We start from the raw sequence: 22,705 nt of genomic DNA, 5'->3' as shown, positions 1-22,705 counted from the left end.
TGTTATCAGACACATATTTCCTTCATAACATTTGCTAATTATGAGCTTGAAAACTGTCCAATATCAAGTATTTTTGCTGCTGTGAACATTTTTCAAATTTTGGCACCTTTGATATAAGAATGCCATATAACCTCCATTACCAATATCATTATGGAAATTTGAGGAATATTACATTTGTGGCAGAATTTCCAGCTCACAAAAATGCCAAGGTAAACCTCATGATTTGTGCGTATATTTGGATGAGGAATACTGTTAATTTACAGGTTTTATTTGCTGGATATCAGTTTTTGATAGTTTTGATGGTTGCTACTTGTCACAGATTTATAGACGCAGTGAACAATGATCCATCTCTTGAAACAGTCAGAGTACTTTTGTGGAAGTAATCAGAGCCATTCTGTGAATCCAAGAACATAAATATTGAAAAAAATGTAAGTTTTTGCAAAACCACGAAAATGGGTGACCCCTTAAATAGATTTAGTCACAGTAATTTGGGGTATATTGTTAGACAAATAGGTTAATATTGGAATAACATCACCTAAAAAATTTTAATAATTAAAAATAATATAACAAAAGAAACTTAAATCTAATATTTGCCTCGGTCAACTGTTACAAAACCACTAAATGATAAAAGAAGAACTATCTAGCACCATATATGATAGACTATACATGGCAATCAGAATATTTTGTGGAGATAGAATTCCGGATGACCATGGGAAAAATCACAGACCTACAGGTGGCTACTGACAAATGTTTTCAAATATCCATGATGGTAAAGGCAAGACTTGGACTCACATGGATGACTATGAAATGCATGAATGATTTGTAAAGCTGAGTGCCTTAGACTGTTCTGGCACACAGGGCCCTGATAGTGACATAAACCCAAAGAGAACAAGATCACACTCCATCATACATGTTAAAACATGTCAGTTACATTGTGTGAAAGCACTTATCTGCCATAATATCTATGATGATAACATCAGACTGGTAAAGGTTTTAAAATATGTCAGTCAAATCTGAAAGTTGTTAACATCCATTATTACCATTTGGCTGGGAATGTTGCTAAAATATGTCAATCACATCTGAAAATTATTATATGCTGTAACATCCATTATTACCATTTGACTGGAAATGGTGCTACAATATGTCAGTCACATCTGAACGTTAGTATATGCTTTAACATCTATCAATGCCGTCAGACTGGAAATGGTATTAAAACATGTTGTATGAAAGTACTTCTGTGCTGTAATATCTATTAATATCATGTTATGGGGGAAATGGTGTTAAAATATGTCAGTCACATGTGACAGTTATATGCTTTAACATCTATCAATACCATCAGACTGGAAATGATGTTAAAATGTTGTTGTTGTTGTTGTTGTAGGGTTTAATGCCATTTTTCAGCACTAGATAGGCTATGTATGGCAGCCAGTATAACTGGTGGAGGAAGAACCCTGGAAAACCCAGGGAAGAACCACCGACCCACGAGAAGCTACTGGCAGGCTTTCCCACATACCCACGCTATGTTAAAATGTCAGTCACTTGTGACAGTTATATGCTTTAACATCTATCAATACCATCAGACTGGATATGATGTTGAAATGTCAGTCACATGTGACAGTTGTATGCTTTAACATCTATCAGTACCATCAGACTGGATATGATGTTGAAATGTCAGTCACATGTGACAGTTGTATGCTTTAACATCTATCAATACCATCAGACTGGATATGATGTTGAAATGTCAGTCACATGTGACAGTTGTATGCTTTAACATCTATCTATACCATCAGACTGGATATGATGTTGAAATGTCAGTCACATGTGACAGTTGTATGCTTTAACATCTATCAATACCATCAGACTGGATATGATGTTGAAATATCAGTCACATGTGACAGTTGTATGCTTTAACATCTATCTATACCATCAGACTGGATATGATGTTGAAATGTCAGTCACATGTGACAGTTGTATGCTTTAACATCTATCTATACCATCAGACTGGATATGATGTTGAAATGTCAGTCACATGTGACAGTTGTATGCTTTAACATCTATCAATACCATCAGACTGGATATGATGTTGAAATATCAGTCACATGTGACAGTTGTATGCTTTAACATCTATCAATACCATCAGACTGGATATGATGTTGAAATGTCAGTCACATGTGACAGTTGTATGCTTTAACATCTATCTATACCATCAGACTGGATATGATGTTGAAATGTCAGTCACATGTGACAGTTGTATGCTTTAACATCTATCTATACCATCAGACTGGATATGATGTTGAAATGTCAGTCACATGTGACAGTTGTATGCTTTAACATCTATCAGTACCATCAGACTGGATATGATGTTGAAATATCAGTCACATGTGACAGTTGTATGCTTTAACATCTATCAATACCATCAGACTGGATATGATGTTGAAATATCAGTCACATGTGACAGTTGTATGCTTTAACATCTATCTATACCATCAGACTGGATATGATGTTGAAATGTCAGTCACATGTGACAGTTATATGCTTTAACATCTGTCTATACCATCAGACTGGATATGATGTTGGAATATCAGTCACATGTGACAGTTGTATGCTTTAACATCTATCTATACCATCAGACTGGATATGATGTTGAAATATCAGTCACATGTGACAGTTGTATGCTTTAACATCTATCAATACCATCAGACTGGATGTGATGTTGAAATATCAGTCACATGTGACAGTTGTATGCTTTAACATCTGTCTATACCATCAGACTGGATATGATGTTGAAATATCAGTCACATGTGACAGTTGTATGCTTTAACATCTATCAGTACCATCAGACTGGATATGATGTTGAAATATCAGTCACATGTGACAGTTGTATGCTTTAACATCTATCTATACCATCAGACTGGATATGATGTTGAAATGTCAGTCACATGTGACAGTTATATGCTTTAACATCTATCAATACCATCAGACTGGATATGATGTTGAAACGTCAGTCACATGTGACAGTTGTATGCTTTAACATCTATCAGTACCATCAGACTGGATATGATGTTGAAATGTCAGTCACATGTGACAGTTGTATGCTTTAACATCTATCTATACCATCAGACTGGATATGATGTTGAAATGTCAGTCACATGTGACAGTTATATGCTTTAACATCTATCAATACCATCAGACTGGATATGATGTTGAAATATCAGTCACATGTGACAGTTGTATGCTTTAACATCTATCTATACCATCAGACTGGATATGATGTTGAAATGTCAGTCACTTGTGACAGTTATATGCTTTAACATCTATCAATACCATCAGACTGGAAACGATGTTGAAATGTCAGTCACATGTGACAGTTATTGTATTTCGTAATAACAGATACAGTAGAACTGTAGGTTGAGCCTAAAAATTTACCAATTCATATCTGATCTTTTGCTATAAATAAATAAATTAATTAAAAACAGACACACATGTTCATTCATTTGTTCTTTCATTCATCCATCCATCCATCCATCCATCCACCCATCCATCCATTCAATATTTAAGGCAATTTTAGTTGTGTGTGTTCAGGGTAATAATAGCAGAGTTAACATCTAGGCCACAAAGTGTACTTCAGTGCTTTTCATTTGTTTTGTTTGGAGTTTTATGGTACTATGGAAAGACAAGTAGGTTACTTAGTGCCAAGGTCTTTGAAGCAAAGTGCCTTTGAATTCAAGGAAACTTCGGCTGAATCACCAAAGTTTTGTAAAGATTTTTTTTATTTAAAGAATCATTGGAAACTATTTCAGCTTCTTTCTATTTAATTCACCATTGACATTAATATTTTAGAATTTCACTGTTGACATTAATATTTTAGAGTTATGGTTGGTTGAGTATTATGGTGTCCTTTTTTCTTCAAGAAAGGAAGATATATGATTTTCTTTGAAAGGGGTTTTTGAAACTGCAGTTGCACATGAATTTTCATAATTAGAGTGGGAGCAGGAGTCCCACGGGAATGTCACATGACTCCAATTTATGTACACGCTCAACTTAGTATTGAAAAAATGTTTAAATACAACACAGGATTTGATTCATGAACCATGTTTTGTGAGGTTTTATATAATGAAATATTCCTTGTGAGACTTATGTCTGTTATATAAGACTATTATGAGACAACCCTTCTACCAACAAAAATGGTCTCAAGTCAAGTGTTCTCATAAAAAGAGATCACTGTAGAAATTAATATTCAGAGTGCTAGACACCAGTATTAACTGCCACACTGCAGTCAGCATAGTGATATGACTAAAGTTGTTAAAAATCAAAATCACACACACACACATACACACACTTAACCAGTTTCAGTCAAACATTTCTGACAAAGTTGACATCATCTTGGTGTGAAGGTTTTTCTTAAAGTTTGAACAAATGATGCTGATGTACTATCAAATAAAGCCACAATTACAAAAAAAGAAACACCTTGAATGTGGGCCAGGCATGAGTGACCCCTTCTCTAAACCCAATGGACATTAAAGTTTGAGCAAATTTGACAAGAATACTGGCATGAAGACCTCTTAAATTTATACAAAGGATGCAGAGCTGATGTCAAATATGGCTGCCATTACTGAAAATAAAAACTTTTAATTAAAAAAAAAATTCAACAAAACTTGAACAAAACATTCTGGCATAAGGACCTTTCATTTGTACAGCTGATTTTAATCTGCTGTCATATACAACCGCCATTACTTCAAATTGTGGGGGGGGGATACTTAAATGACTTCTCAAACACTGCAGAGCAGAATTTGACCAAATTTGACAGAAAACATCCTGGCATGATGGTCCTTCGATTTCTTACAGTGATGCCAAGTTTATATCTACAGCCACCATTGCATTTTATTGACATCTAAAAGAACCACTCAAAAGAATTCAACAGAAAGCATCCTGTCTTTCAGATTTGTACAAAATTATATTACGGCAAAAGAAACCTTTCATGGTTACTAACAGCACAATTACAAGAAAGACCTGTCTGGGTTTAAAGATCATAAAAAATGTTAATTGGAAATAAATGCAGTAATCTTCAGTGATCTTCAAGTAATTTTGTTGGTGATGCTTTTAAACCAGTCTGCACTGGCTACCTTACTTTGCCCTTGGATATTTTTCGGCCTTGCGTCAGGCCTTCCTGTTTCAATTTTAGAAATGTATTTTAGTGTTGGTTTTCTCATTTTATGACCCAATATTCCTTAACCACTAATAAATTTGGAAATTTGAATTGCATCTAGAGTTTAAGTTAATTCTTAGTACGTGAATTTCTAAATATCTGTTTTGATGCTGTTTAAAATATGGAGTCAGTTTAAAGAGAGTTATGTTTACTCAGAATATTTTGATAGCACTAAACTTAATAATGTAACTGTCTTTTAATGACCCAGCTTACTTTGCAGACACCCCATGTATTTTTGTAACATGCCTTTTTGAAGAAAAGCATGGGACATAGTATGTGTGATTCTATACATCCATCTGTTGCATTTGTCTTCTGCTTTATAACTTTAAAACTGATAGAGATCAAGGGTTGAAACTTGGTAGACTTACAATATCATCACTAGAAGATGTATACTGTTCCAGCACATTGGGGTCCCTATCTTTAAGGTCACCATTCAGTATTGTATCATTTCATTACACTTTCCCATCTGTTCTATAACTTTAAAGCCATTGGAGATCAAGAGATGAAACTTGGTATATTGGTACATCATCACTAGAGGAAGTGTTGTCATCCTATCATCAAACCCCAGGCCACAGTACAGTATTTTATGTTTTTCCTCACACTCATTTTTTCCACTCTATAACTCTGGAGCTGTTGGATATTAAGCATACATATATGTCATCAATAGCAGGTGGGGTTTTTTTTTACCACACTGGGGTCTTATCTTCAAGGCCATTATGGTGATGTTATATACTGAATTTTTCTCTGACATTTTTCTGACACTTTTTCCTTCCACCCTGTATTTTAGACAGTTTGAGATGAAGGGATGAAACTTTGTATCATTAATAGGTGTCATGCACCACATAAACAGTTGACTATTTCAACAGTTTCAGGTCTTAAGGCATTTTAAAGACAAAGCATTTTTGGCCAACAATACTGCATGCCAGTATTTTCATTCTTTAGACTCTTCAACTCAAGCACTGAAACGCTTAAGGCCAACATTATATACAGGTAAAATAGAGCGATTAGCAAAATTTGAAAAATTATGTCAGTCTGCCATCAAATATGGCCACCATTACTAAAAATAGAAAAATCTTAAGAAAATGACTTTTCAAAAACTGCACAAAAGAATTTTACTGAATTTCTGAGAAAAAAAAGCATTCTGCCAAAGGGGGCTTTCAATATTTTTTCAAACAAATTCTGCAAATCTACCTTGAAATAAACCAGCCACAAAATGGAAATTCCTGTAGATATTTATTTTAATACAAATCACAGGACAGAAATGGACAAACTTTGACAAAAAGCATCCTGATATTAGGAGCTTTCTGTTTTGATATAAATTATGCAAACCCACCATCAAAATATGGCTTCTATTACTTAAAAATATGCAAATGTGGAGTGAAGGGGTTTCAGTTTTTTTTACAAGTGATGCCACCACACCGTCAAATATGGCTGCTTATTACTAAAATTTAAATGCATTTAAATTGCATTATCAGAAAAAGACACTGAAAAAGACTTTGATAAGTGTTGACAGAAAGTACAACCACATAATGGTCTCTCAATATTGGACCCTTGATGCTGATATGAAATATGGCTGAAAAAATAGAGAAACCTTGAAACTTGTTTATTAACATTGATGAACAACATCAGAAGAAATATTTACAAAAGCATCAAACTGACTCAGATTTCTTGCTACGGTTTTGAAAAGTTTTTTCTTAACCTATCACTATGACTTTTATACTTGATTACCTATGTTTCACTTGTGAGAATTACATTTATTTGTAAATTTCCCATACATTTTTACATAAGTTTACAGCAACTCCCAGGTGGACTTAATTAAGTGCTTTTTTGTGTGTATGTTTGTGACAAGAGAGAGAGAGAGTTAGAGAACAAATTATTTTGAAATGTTTCACAACATCCCTTTATTTACTGTACATTGTTTCCGTAAAAGAATGACATGTAAAAAGTTAATATGCATAATGATACATTTTACTTTGTTGACTAACCTAAACATATAGACAAGTTAAAACATCAAATCACTAACAATACTGAAATTCTGTCAGAAATCATTGTTGAAAAATTGCCCTTAATATTCTGTATGTATGGATCCGGATTTGTTGATATAAAACAAGAAATAAGGATACAGAAATTCTTATTTAGTAAACTATATCTTCTTTTTGATGGCCACTCTTCATGATATTAAAAAATAATTCCGATTGTTTGCATGTGACACGGTCAGCATTTCTGCTCCTTATGATATAGACAGCTGTCTTCAATAAATCGAAAAAAATATTCATCCCTTCATCATTAGATCTTCAAGAAACTGGATTACTTAATTATTTGATAATGACTCATAATAATTCTTTCATGCAGACTTTGTGGTTCTTAGATAAAAATATTTGTAAGTTAAAACAAGAAAGACTTATAAATGGGACATCTGTGTTATTTAAACACATTTAAAATGGCATTGTATTTTTTTCTTTAAAATCTTGGCTGTTATCATCTGTAAAGATCTAGTTCCATTTGGATATTATACAGAATTTATTGCACTCAGTGATTTAATAGAGGAAAATATGCTATCATACATGTGACAGAACATATAAGTCTGTTTATGACAAATTGGAGTATTTAAAAAATTTGGTCAGGAGTTTTGACTTATAAAGATGAAGGATTTTCAATGAAAATTGCAAATTTTTCATATTGGCACATGCCTTCCAGTGAGGATTCGAAGTTCAGGTCACTATGTGAGTAATGTTCACCAATTTGTGAGTATTTGTGTGATTTCCTAGTTGGGGAGCATTTCATTGACTAGATCTGGAAAATGATCTGCTACTGTAAACAGGAGATTATGTTTGGTTATCAAGTTTGCAAACTGTGTCTCGGCATATATATATCTTTATCCATGTTTGGTGCCTATTGGATTTCAGTTTTGGTGAATTTTTTGTCACATATAATGTGCATTAATATGCTGCATGATGTGCAGTGTCATTCCTGCCATCATAGCAGATTTTAAAATTGGAAAGGGCAGAATGCATAATTCATGTCCTTTGAATTTGATTCCAACCACTAAAATTGCCACTTCTGTCTATTATTGAATTTCATCCAAAATTTTGGTTGCTTTGATTTAGGCATTTTAACATTGGGAGATAACACATTTTTAGACAGCGGGGCAAATTTAAAATATCCAAAGCCAAGCCAATCCATTTTTAAGGTGACTTAGCTCCTTAGTAATTCAGCCATAATCTATTAGTCTCTTTAATCCTTTTGGAATTCTGTTTACACATAGTATAATTAATCCTTGTTGACAAGCTTCAAACACTGAAGCTAGCTGACCCTGCTGACAGAATCAAAGGCTGTCAATTGTTTTTGCTGCTTGAAATTTGCAACTAAATCATCTTACCCTGCTTAAGCTAGTTAAATCATGTGTTCAAGTTTTTGTTCTTGTAATATTTATACTTAACCTAAGAGTTTCTTAAATTTTAATTATTTGCATCAATGCATTATTAACTACAGAATTTTTTAAAGTTTAGTTTTTTATCATGTTGTTAACAATATTAATCATATATAGTGAGTAATTAACTTAAGCCTGCTTTGAAGAGAATGTGTGGGTGGTTGTTTGTGTATGTGTCTTAGAGAGAGAAATCATTTTGAGACATTCCCCAATCTAATGAAATGGATATTCATTACCTCACACTCTATACAATGTAATGTTATTACAACATTTGATGACCCAATCAACATGGAGGGGTGTTATAAATGAAAGATCATGTTGGGGACTGCTCTTGTGGCCTAAGTGGTTACTGTTAATTCTGTTCATAAACATAAAGTTGCTTTATGAAACAGGGCCCTGATCTTACATTAGACAGTTAGGCAGATGAGTGATTTCATGCCCACTTTGGCCCCTTGTTGATATCATGGTGCATTTCAGAATTGATGCTCTATGTTCAGAAGATGATGTTTGAATCATGTTGTTTTTTTTGGCATCCAGACAGACATGGTTTACATAAGCTGCCATTCCTAATTTCAGCTGCAACCTTAATGTCGGTTAGTTTTACTTGTAGGAATACCACTTTGGAGACATTAACATTTCATGAATTTTTTGTATTGCCTAAATATAAAATACTTAATTTCTACAGTTTGATTTGACGGTCAGGTCCAATTAGTCCACACATGTTTTGAATTCTGTAAATTTACTTCTTTTCATGGCATGCCAATTTCTTTGATTTCAGGGTTTGAACAAGCCATAAATTTAAAAACCTATTGAAGAAATATGTTTTTTGTAGAACAAAAACAAAATATTCAGTACAATTCAGAGGACCAAGAAGTGTTCCACTTCTGGGATGGTTCTCAGTTTTACAGTGATGGTCAGGTGATTGAAAATGTGAAAGATGAAAAGCATGCAGTAATTGAAAGGGATTTAAAGTGGAATTAGCGTAAATCCCAAACAAAGTAGAATAATTTGCTGTAATACCTGCATTTTGCCAGTTATGAATAACTGAATTAACTTAATCAATCATTGTTTACAACTGTATAAACTGTAGTGTACCAGAATACACGAAACAACTTATTCCAAAATCAAAATACTGAACTGTTTAGGTGTATTATGAAATATTCTGGAAAATGCATATAGAACTCCTAACCTGCAATCGCTCAAGGAGCAAAATCTTTTGAAAGTTTCAAGAAAAAGTATTTTACAATTTTGAACCATGCATTTTGAATCATCTGTTATTCTTCCTTTGTTGTTGTTTTCATATACTAACCTTTTTGCACCAACGATTTATACAAACATATGTTGTTTCTTTGACGTATATAATATTGTTGAACCTTTTTTTTTTGCTGGTCTGAACTTCCTGATACCTAGGCAAACAGATAGATTGAAAACCTCGAGGGGTACTAAATATCCTTGTTAAAAAATAATTATCAGTATTAAACCATTACACTTACACCCCCAACCCAACCCTAATCTACAAATTTAATACTGAAAACAGCTTAATATTTGCCAAAACCGTGAACATTTAAGTCCCCCCCAAAAAAAGTAATAAAAATATTCTGTTCATGCCTTTAAAACAGATGTGAAAAATGCAGCCTGCAGTTTGGATCTGGTCAGTGACCTGGTTTTATCTGTTAATTTGTGTTACAGAGTGTGGCTTTAAAATTTATTTTCTGGCCCATGATGAAGATACCCATGCCTGCTTTAAAGGCTCACAAGAGATGAAAATATGTGCATTGATAATTTATTTCAAAGATTAATCTTGGTAATAACAATTTGATTACACAGTACAACTGCTTTTTTTTTTTATCTGAGCGCTTGAAGAATATACAATGTATTATAATTTTGTCAGTTTGCTGGAAGTTCAGGGTAAATGAACAATGACAACTGAGAAAATAGAAACTTTTTCTATGAATATGACAGGTAGCTGTCTAAGGGAGGTGGTTGTAAAGTTAGGCTGTATTGACTATATTCAAGATATACCATGTATACATGCATGTAAGTTGGTTTCAAATGTAAACCATACAGATCGAGGCTGCATGGATAGAGTTGTGTCTGTTGTTTGCAATTGGACAGAACTTAAAAGTGAGTATATATGGTAATGCTTTGAAGAAAAAGGGGGATGGTTTGTTTGACTTAATATTGCAAACTTTTTTTCTCTCACTTTCACTTGAATGAACACTGCATGCCATTTCAGCTGGAAGGGAGGGATTTGACTGAATATCCAAAGTCCCCTACCTCCAACTGAATCTGCAGCTAAGAAATATAGACTGTGTATGTAAAGAAATAGGCCTCCTGTTTTTCATTGTTTGTGTTTGGTAACCTTATCAACTTAAAATATGTGTCATTCATTAATTTTATCTAAACAGTGAATTATTTAGCAAAGAAATGTAAACCAGTCCACCATTCAGCTGCCTTTATGATCTTCTTAATGCTGTAAAACTGCTTTATCATGGTTTTCTTTCCTTTGGTAACAATAAAGATATCTTATAATTGGAATGAAACAATAGCACATATGATAAGCCTAAAGCAATAGATAACATTTCCATTACTCTGATAGATAATGCTTGATAATGTTGACTTTCATTGAAAATAAATGATTGAGGTTATGTTAAAATATTAAACAGGGTTATTACATGTTAGTTAAGTTATACTGTAGACATCTAATTAGTTAATTCATGGGACAGCATTGCAAGCTGCCTGCCAATGCTTTCTTTCTACCCTAATGGTTGCCTACAATAAGATTTTCTTTGCTATGCTTTCTGTCCACCTTAATGGCTGCCTGCGATAAGATTTCCATATTTCTCATGAATGTAAATAAACATGCTTAACCAATCATTGTTAGCAAAAGTCATTGAGAATGGAGTACAATTCTTGGAAGGTCAAGAGCCAATCAGATTTTTTTTCCAAACACAGTTGATAAGAGGTTGCCTTTGTTAATATATATAAAAATAGCAGGTGCTCAGCATTAAGAGGTTAGTGTTAGGACTGGTTGGCCTGGTGTCAGGATAATGTGACTGGGTGGGACATCATGCTACATGTCTGCAGCATAATGCCCCAGTGCTAGACATCACTATAAACTGCCACACTGTAGACATTATAGGGATCTGACTGAAGAATTGTTAAAGCTATACTAAAAATAGCGGGTGCTCAGCATTAAGAGGTTAGTGTTAGGTTTGTTTGTTTGTTTGTTGTAGGGTTTAACGCCACTTTTCAGCACAAGATAGGCCATACATGGCGGCCAGTATTAATGGTGGAGGAAGAACCCGGAAAAACCCCGGAAAGAACCACCGACCCACAAGAAGCTACTGGCAAGCTTTCTCACATAACCACATTAGCCGAATCCGAGACTCGAACTGACGCGGACAGAGGTGAGATGGCAGTGATCCGTAACGGTGAGCGCTTTAGACCACTCGGCCACTCGGGGCCCCAGGTTAGTGTTAGGACTGGTTGGCCTGGTGTCAGGATAACGTGACTGGGTGGGACATCATGCTACATGTCTGCAGCATAATGCCCCAGTGCTAGACATCACTATAAACTGCCACACTGTAGACATTATAGGGATCTGACTGAAGAATTGTTAAAGCTATACTAAAAATCCAAATCACACACACACACAGAGGTTAATGACCATGGCTTGCAACATTGTTTATAGTTACCATAAATGCCACATTGAATTCCAGGCGAAATTCATATTTAAGTTCTAATGAGTTAGGTTTCCTGCTGAGGTTAACCAGCGGAGTAATGCTCATACTCACGTTTTGATCAGGACTAAAATCTTGCAATCTGATTGGAGGAATAAATCTTGGTATGGTCATAATTATGATCTGATGGGATGAATAAATCATGATATTATCATATCAATAATGATTGGATGAATAAATCATGATATTATTATATCAATAATGATTGGATGAATAAATCATGATATTATCATATCAATAATGATTGGATGAATAAATCATGATATTATTATATCAATAATGATTGGATGAATAAATCATGATATCATATCAATAATGATTGGATGAATAAATCATGATATTATCATATCAGTAATGATTGGATGAATAAATCATGATATTATTATATCAATAATGATTGGATGAATAAATCATGATATCATATCAATAATGATTGGATGAATAAATCATGATATTATCATATCAATAATGATTGGATGAATAAATCATGATATTATCATATCAATAATGATTGGATGAATAAATCATGATATTATCATATCAATAATGATTGGATTAAAAAAATCATCATGGTATTATCCTATCATTTAGCAGTCTCTTACATGATCTCACAGAATCTTCACTAAATAAAGCTCTGTTAAAGAAAAGGAAAGAAGTTTTCCTTGCCATGTCAGTAAGCCTGGCTTTTCCAAAATTTCATTGGCTGATGAGGTGACACAATATTCATTTTGTGTTGATGAGATGATATCATGTTTCATGTAAACAATAACGGTTTCATTGGCTGATTTTGACAAGCCTTCCAGCTGGCATCTGATTACAGCAAAGTGACATTTAATAATATTGTTTTTAATTTACAATACAGTTTTGGTAGGAATGATTGCAGAAAGTTTGGCGACATAGATTTTGAGATAAGTAAAAAAAATACATCTTTCTTGTTGAGCTTCTACAAGATTTAACAGAAGCATCTTCTGTCAGGTCATTGAAGCATTTTACCAGATCATCTTATGGTGGAGATCTCACTCAACCATGCAACTTTCAAGGTCAATGAAGCATTTTACCAGATCATCTCACTCAACCATGCAACTTTCAAGGTCAATGAAGCATTTTACATCATCTTATGGTGGAGATCTCACTCAGCCATGCAACTTTCAAGAGTTCAGTTGAATGAGACTATTACTGAACTACAATGTAGACTCAGATCTACTATTGTCCTTGTAAATCAAGGTTTACACTGTATACATGGGAATTCAAGCAAGCATTGTAAAGGCAGACCCACCATCAAACCATTATCACCCATCTGTTAATTTTCTATGCATCCAGGGCCTCAGATAGCTGTGTAGGCAGTGGAGTAGCTACTGCTCTTCTGCCATTTTCCATTTTGTAGATTATGTTATTATTCATTAATGACTTCAGAAAACTGAAGAAATAAATTTTAAAAAATTAAAAAAATCATGTCATTGTTTTATACAAGCAAAATTTCTACAGCACATTAATGTTTTATAATGTTCACTTTTCAATGATTAGAAAATTTGTATAATGGTTCGCATACCAGAAGACTTCTTCATGTTACATGTTATGCCTGTAGTAAAGTTGTGTTACAGTGAAGGGGAGGAATCATTACTTCAGAAATAAGAACCCTGTTTTTTTATTTATTTTTTATTTTGTCTTTTGAAGGTTATTAAGGACAAACGTTTTCTGTAGGGAAAGTAAGGGTGTGATTTCTTTATGTATGATTTATGTCCAGAGAGATATATGTACTCTCTCCTGTAAACAAAAAACAAGTTGAATTTCTCCATTTTACTGGTTAACACCAGATATTGTATTAGCAGAAAAACAATGCTGATGTCACTGGAGTTAATGGTTGTGTAATAAGAGAGATTCATTACCCAATAACACTTGATAGCCCGAAAGGAGAGGTAAAAGGGATGATCTGTATGTCAGACCTAATGGAAAGGTCAAGAAGATAAAATGTAGGCATAAAAATAGAATCATGCCATACCATATATCACATACTGCACTCCAATTGTCTTAATGAGTGTACGGCCCACTCTTTGGTCATAACAGATAACATCCATGTCTCAGTCTAAACGTTCCATGTTGAGAGAAGGAGCTGATAAAACCTACACAAAACATCACAATTTTCTCATCACCTACATTCATGTTTTGTGCATCTTTACTATGTAAATCCTCTTATATGTGTTTTATTGGTGGCGCTCTACAGGTTCGTATTTTGCATAGGGTTAGAATTTTAAAGAAAAAGACTTTCCCCAAGTTTCCTTTATGATTATACTGGCTATTTAGAAAAGACTGTTACATTCGGGTTCAAAAGAAACACAATCACCAAGTAAGTGTCCTACATCTTTATGTAAAATAAATCTAAAATCTTCATATAAACTAAAAACCAGCATTGCTTACAGTACCAAGTCCCACTAAAAACTGCCTGCTCTATGACTATTGTCTAGTATTGTCTAGTCTGGCAAAATTCATTTTCACTATTTTAATAGCTGCTAAAGATGGTATATTTTAGACTAGTTCAGGCTGATTTTTTTAGCTCAAGGGAGCAGTCATTTTAGTTAGCAGTGTGGTTAGATCATGTACAATTTCCACAAGTATAATATCCAAAGAAATGTCAACCACCTTACATTGAGGTAGCATAGAGGTATGCCAACATTCTCTCCACTGTGCATGTTTCAGATGCAAGCAACTTCGCCTTACATACATCACTCTTTCAAAAGTACATAATAACTGGTGGGTGCCCCCATTGGGGTATGACAATATTGGAAGAGAAAGATTTAACCTCCAGAGGGAAGAGTTCCCAACATAGACAAAGGGAGCTAATTCTTCTAGTATGTATATACATATAATGGGAGCACTGTTTACAATGTAAATATGTAAATACCATGATGATCCTTAACTGAATGAAATTAACCCCCAAAAATGTATTAAGCACACACTGTAGGTGTGTATTTTTAATGCTCAGTTTATTGCCGAAGTGGAAAGGTGTGGGAAGGAAGAGAGAATCTATGTGGCAATGAAATGGGTAATTAGAGCAGGTGCATGTGTCTCTAATGTCTTGCCATTCAATTCGTAATCATGTTTAGTGTTTGCCAACAATATGTTCTCCACCACTTTTTTTTTTTGACATACTGGCTTTGGTGGAAAATAATTGTACAGTGGCACATTCAAAAGTGAAAGGTCTGCACCATAGAAATTGCAGATTTTTGGCATCTTACATTTGATCCATTCATTGACATGAATTAATCTGCTTTACCCCACAAGAAAGTCTTATCCTTCTTTTGTCCTTTAATTGTATTGCATCTGTCAAACACTCGCACCCCTTTCTGAATCAATCGCCTATCAGTTCGTCAGCTTGTTAAGTGACCTGTTTGAACTCTTCATATGTACATGCAGACCATCCAATGGATTTGATGTTTGTATGATTGCTATCCACCACAGTGAATTATGGACCATGTTTTAGGTCTATATGAAGTTTTATGAACAAGTAAACTTCACATTGACTGAAATGGAGGTCAGTATAACAAATATGACAACGTTTACTGGCCCAAAAAGCTTTATTAAAACAAAGGTCATTATTTGTTTTTTCACATGATGTAGAGAAAAAAAGGCAATTTAATTTGCGCCAGAACTGTACAGATGCCATTACAAGTGCATGATGTTAAGAAATTAACATTATGACATCATGTAAAGGTGATTGAAGTTATGATGGTACCAAATTTAAAATGAATTTCGGTTCATGACATTTTGCAATATTTTGAAAAATCATCACTCATTGGAATCATTTTTGGGTCATCCATTGTAATCTGAACTGTATTGCTTTATGTAAACTGTAAAATTTCTTAATTAAATGTAATGGACATTTAAATACCAATGATTGCTTATATTTTGACAAAGTGTGATCTTTAAAGTGGTAGAAGCTAAAAAACTTGAAAAGAATCATTGACTGTACATGGGCCACCATTTATCTTTTTCTTTGTGCTAAAGCGAGAAATTGAACTTGGTACCACAGATGTTGAAAACAGCTATGTTGCTTCTTAATGCTTTGATTTTCTCAAGGAGTACAATCATGTATATAAATATCTATGCCTGCACATAGTGATCACCTGCCTATGTAAACTACCATTTTTCAGGCTCCACAAAATTCATTATGCCTCCATATTGGGAGCACCCGCTCCACACAAACCAGTGACCATGATTTTTTGAATTTCACAGATCCATATGTACTGTAATGCCTGTCCACATCTCTCTCTCTCACACACACACACACACACACACGCACGCATGCACACACGTGCGCGCCTCTGGCATTAACAGAGCTGTTTTGTGTGGTTCCCTGAAAGGTCACTATTTGCCTGTTTGACTGTATATTATATACAAAATTGATCTCACATTATTGTGTGATTCCAGGTAGTCATATAAGTGTAGAGCATTATAGTGAGGTCACATTATATTGAGGTCTGTTGAAACATTAAGTAGATTTAAATGTGCTGATGTGTCAAAATTGTTACATTGAACACAGGACTACCAAATTAATGTATTGAATGATGTTATACAATTTTATAATTAATTCTCATTAGCTAGGTTCTAAATTCAAGTGTATTGAATGGTGTTATACCATTTTATAATTAATTCTCATTAGCTAGGAACTAAATTCAAGTGAAATAAAATGAGCTGCATTGATAAAACTGAATTAAAAAATTCAGTGGGATCTGTAACCACACCCATGTTTTATGAGGGTCTTTATTTAGTATATTGAAGGCAGAGCAATGGTAGCCCATTTACTAGAGTATTGGACTCGTAAACGTAAGGTCATGGATTCAATACCTGTCCAGATCAACCTGGGTCAAAGTCATAGCATGTCTGTCATCCTTGGTCAGCAGTTACAGTGTGTCAGTCAGCTTTGGTCAGCAGTCACAGTGTGTCAATCAGCCTGGGTCAGCAATCAAATTGTGTCCACCAGCCTGGGTCAGCAGTCACAGTATGTCAATCAGCCTGTGTCAGCAGTCACAGTGTGTCAATCAGCCTGGGTCAGCAGTCACAGTATGTCAGTCAGCCTGGGTCAGCAGTCAAATTGTGTCCATCAGCCTGGGTCAGCAGTCACAGTGTGACCACCAGCCTGGGTCAGCAGTCAAATTGTGTCCACCAGCCTGGGTCAGCAGTCAGTTTGTCAATCAGCCTGGGTCAGCAGTCACAGTGTGTCCACCAGCCTGGGTCAGCAGTCACAGTGTGTCCATGTGAAAAGCACTTATCTGCCATTTCTTAAGCATAATTTAGTCAATAACATATAAAAGTATCATGAGAACAACAACAACCCCCACTTCCAAATACTCATGGATTTTATTGTGAGACCACAGTAAACATCTTTAGAAGTACCGGGTACTTGGGCAATCAAAGTAAAATAAACAGAGTTAATTGTCTTAGATTTAAACCATGCATCCTACCAAAAATACCCCATTGTTTATCAGAAATTTGTTAGGTCATGTTGAACCAAATGTCTGTAATACATACTGAATGTAAATGCACTTATTTCAGCACTCTAATGTAAACAACCATTTATTGATTGTTAATTACTCAGTACAGGAAATAGACCAATTAATTTAATGTTATGGGATTTCTGCATGGTTTGCTTGTTATTGCATATTTATATACAAAACTACCAGATGAATTCCCACTGCTAACTTTCTGATTCCAAGAGTCACAGAATACATGTTGATGGCAGTTCAATAGTAAGATTCTTACTTGTTGAATTTTAAACTACAGGTATTATAGGTTGCATAGCTTTTTTCAAAATGTGGAATCTTGGGCCACTGTATATATTTCTTTGGTTCTTTAGTTCTCATAAAACAGATCTTGAGTTCATAAAGAACATTTGAAATTAATAAAGTCAGAGATGGGACGAAAGCCCTCAGAAATGTGGACTTTCAGTATTATCAGACCTGTCTAAGTATGTTTCCAGTAATGAAATACTTAGGTTCAGATGTCTGGAGGATATTTATTGTTCTTTATCAAAAGTTTTGTCACCTCGCCATTACTTGAAAATAATTTGGGGTTTCTTTTGTTGGTGTTAACAGTACTTTTAACAGAGTATAGGCTGTATTATACTAAGGAAATGGGAGCTAGGTACCTTTCCCAAGGACACAACAAGGCAGCCAACAAAACAATTAAGATTAATAAATGGCTGAAATGAATGGTATTAAAGTTATTGAATTACATATTCTTTAATGAAAAATGAAGGCTATGAAACGTAACTGTTGCTTAAGTCAGGGTTTAGCTATACAGCACTTAACCAGTAAGCCATCCTTCCTCATGTACACATCTAGATAACTAACTAACCAAATATGTGATATCTGTCCATATCTTCTCTTGCCAAGAGTCTTCAATCCTGTTTGCTAGCAAATTTGTTCAATGTTTGAAAAAAGGTACAGTTTTTACAAGATGAAATTTACTTTTGTGGTAATTATTCCCATCATAGTAAACTGGTTGCCATGATAATTGATCTGATTATTTTTTTTTCAATTCTGTCATTTTTCTTGCTCTCGTTCCCATCTTCAGTTAATCATCATTCTGCAATAAACTGTTGGATGTCATTGCTAAGAACACGTGTCAAAATGATGCAAATACTTAATCAATCTACATTTTACTATCAAAAATGCATATAAAAAAGGACCATATATGACAGTTATAAAAGTTAAAACTTAAGTTCAAGCATTTATCATCATCCTAATTTTACTGTGCCTAACTGTCTACCCACTGTTTTAGTCCAAAATGTGTTTAATTACTGAGTGTTTTATACCTTAAGATTGGCTCCCAATCCCACTACTATCTGTACAAAACTTTCAAACCATATTTATCCAGTGATATGACCATGTTTAATAAGCTCATCCTAACTTTTACAAAAATTGGAGAAATATTGACTAAGGATACCTTTATCTAATAATAATTCCACCCCCTTTTTGGACATATTTATTAAACTTGCCACCAGGTCTTATCATAGGAGAAATACAGCAGTTTTGTGTGTGACATGTTCATAAACAACAATGAATTTTTTTTTACATGAGAATTTGAACATTAAGATAACAAAAGTTTTGTTGTAAATCAGAAAATATTATTTTATTAATTTGTAAGATAACTTTTCTTGTTTCTCTTTTTTTCTTCAGAAAACTCTGTATGGCCTTTGGTAACGAGGACTGTCATTTTGGAATAATTTTCTCCATCCAGTATTAAGACTTAAGGCTTGCTACTAAAGGTAAGTTAATTAAGGTATTTAGTGAAGAATACATAATTCTAAGGTTGATTAAAGCAGAGTATATTAATTAGAGATTTCAGCAAGTGGAAAATCACCTACATTCATACAGACAAATATGCATATGTTTAAGCAGTGGCAGAGAGAGTGTTAAACTCCTGATGAATTTATCTTCTTTGACATGGAACACCTCAAGCTTTCCATGCACTCGGTGTTAATCCTGTCAGTTTCAGCGGGTTGTTGTCTCTTCGGGACCAATCAGAGAACCATATCATCCAGAAAATAGCAGTTATTGGAATTGGGAATGGTAGTCTATGTAAACCTGTCTGGATGCCAAAGAAAACAACACGATTTAAACATGGTCTTCTGAGGAGAGAGCATCAGTTTCGAAATGCACCATGATATCAACAAGGGGCCAAAGGGGGCAAGAAATCACTCACCAGGCTGACATCTGCCTAAATTCCCAATGCAAAATCAGGGCCCTGTTTCATAAAGCAACTTAAGTTTATGAATGGAATTTGAATAAGTTTTAAAGTATGAAAAATGTATGCTATTTTGTAGATTTGTTTTGCAAGATATCCATAAAAAAAAAAATATTCTACATCCAAGAAAAATACTTCCACAAGTCAAGGGAAGAAGTTTATTACTTGGTAAAATGTAATAAGGCACCTGCAGGATACTTACAAAGGAGGCTACAGTGATGAAAAAGATCAATTTTTTTATACCAATTCAGCCAATGACAACATCGTTATCCGAATGTCCAGCATTTTGGCAAAGCCAAGACAATAATAAATAAATAAATAAATAAATAGGTGAAAATAGCACATATACTATTCCAGCATCACTGATATCAAGGCAAAGAAGTTCCATGGAAAAGAATTTCATTTAAATTTTGAGAAGCAGTTAAAAGTATGTTTCTTTTGATGGACTATTAGTCTATTCGATTGGATGTTATACTGTATGCATTCTTCTTTTCTGTTGTTTAAATAAGTTTTGTTTACACATAGATGCAACAGTGTTTCCTTCTCACACTATAGACCTTTCTATGTTTGTTTCCATGGACATGGCCATATTTGTATCACATGACCGTCAGCCTTTAATGTACTGATTCACCTACTGGTACGTGGTTTGCCTGAGAGTCGATTATTTCCTACATGTTGATTCTGAATACCAGTGATTATCTCAAGCAGTCATGTCAGCAGAAAAGCTTATATGTGTAGATAAGTGAATGTTTTATAATACAATGGATAAAAATAACAATTCTGATTTTTACAGTTATGAAACAGGATAAAATGTCAGAGATGAAATTGTCATGATTAATTTTATTGGAGTTATGAAAAAGAGAAGGTCAACAAGTCACAATATGACTTATGTAATTTTTTAAGTCTTATTACTGCACAAATTGGGGCCCCGAGTGGCCGAGTGGTCTAAAGTGCTCACCATTCCAGATCACTGCCATCTCACCTCTGTCTGTGTGGGTTTGAGTCCAAGGCTTGGCTAGCATGGGTACGTGGGAAAGCCTGCCAGTAGTTTCTCATGGATTGGTGGTTGTTCCCTGGGTTTTCCAGGGTTCTTCCTCCACCAGTTATACTGGCCGCCATGTATAGCCCATCTTGTGCTGAAAAATGGCGTTAAACCCTAGAACAACAACAACTGCACAAATTAGGACTGTGATTTATTGATCCTGTTAAATCTAGTACTCGTACAATAATACCTTCTAACCTGCTAAATTCTTGTCCAAAACCACCCCTTACTGTATACAATATAACTTGATAATGAGAGACAAGATATTTTCTTCTATCATGCATATCATGTAACCTTGTTTACTCAGTAACTAAAGAAACAAACCATGCCACCAGTTGAAAAATTCTTACCAGCATCACCCCTTCCTGTAAAACACACCTTCTCTAAGAAGCAAGGCAAAACTATCAATTGCTAAATTATTGTCAAAACCAATGCATTGTTTCATACTTGATTATTTGTTTTTTCAGTGTGTAATATTTGTATCAGTTAGAATAGCGAGTGTGTATCAGTACGTCTGTGTAATTGTGATCACTGAGGAAAAAGTGAATGGAAGAAAGAAAGAAGCAGAAAAAAGTAAATTGTTTATAGTGATGATATTATATGTAGATAAATCCAGTAAGCACATGTAATAAAACTGTTATATTTTTTTGATTATCCATCACAGTTTGTTATTTGTTTGAGAGTATCACACTATATATATTTAAATTAATTTATTCCTTTTAGATGCACACAGCAAAATGTGAAACTCTTTATAGCTCTAAGTTATTATAATTACAGAATCTCCAGAGAGGTGGTCTCTCAATAGAGGGCACAGAGTAATACATAAAATTGATCAATTTGTACACTATGAATGAGCTGTTAAAAGACACCAGATCAAATTGGTTGTGTTAGTTACACGAGATGAATTAAGTAATTTGAAATACATGTGTATGGTTAATAGATCTGTTATCATAACTAGTTAAAATTACAAAATTTATATGCTCAGTAACCAGGCTTTGTCAGCACCTTCATGGCCAATGCTATTGCTGACACCTATCGGCTAGGAGGAGATAAGTATGTAAGCACTTTCTACAGGAAAAGTCTATATATAGCTTTATGGGATTATTGTACAAATAAATGATTTCAATGGAAACAGGAATATAAACAAAAGGGAATAGTTATTAATCTATCAAATCAAAATAAACCAATCAGAATAGTACATACATGTGAGCCTCCTGCACAGGAGGGATTTCCTCCTGAGATGAGTGTCTCCCGTCCCTCCTGTCACTCACTGAAATATCTCATGTATGCAAAATTATTATTGAACATTTGTATTTTTTCAGTACTTTTCACACCTTGCTTCCAGTATAGCATATTTATCATAATACTGTCAGTGAACACATGATTGAACTGGCTTATACAGCATATGATGACTTTGTTGCAAATTTCAAGCAGGATAAAACAATTAACAGCCTTTGATTCTGTCAGCAGGGTCAGCTAGCTTCAATGTTTGAAGCTTGTCAACAAGGATTATACTATGTGTAAACAGAATTCCAAAAGGA

General features: G+C 34.3%; 1 protein-coding gene across 2 annotated transcripts in view; it reads left to right on the top strand.

The window, feature by feature from the left end:
* LOC149799536 (uncharacterized) overlaps positions 1–22,705 on the top strand; it is a 349,619-nt gene that overhangs the window by 246,319 nt on the left and 80,595 nt on the right. For both annotated transcript variants that reach the window (XM_089958886.1, XM_089958885.1), the window contains exon 6: positions 19,555–19,643. In XM_089958886.1, the coding sequence (XP_089815012.1) occupies positions 19,555–19,601 (47 nt within the window). In that variant the 3' untranslated portion in view covers positions 19,602–19,643. The remainder of the gene's footprint in view (positions 1–19,554; positions 19,644–22,705) is intronic.

The sequence above is a fragment of the Sinohyriopsis cumingii genome, chromosome 5 (assembly GCF_028554795.1).
Source record: "Sinohyriopsis cumingii isolate HCF-2022 chromosome 5, ASM2855479v2, whole genome shotgun sequence".
Lineage (NCBI taxonomy): Eukaryota > Metazoa > Mollusca > Bivalvia > Unionida > Unionidae > Sinohyriopsis > Sinohyriopsis cumingii.
The sequence above is the reverse complement of the archived record's forward strand: the minus strand, read 5'-3'. Positions and strand labels throughout refer to the sequence as shown.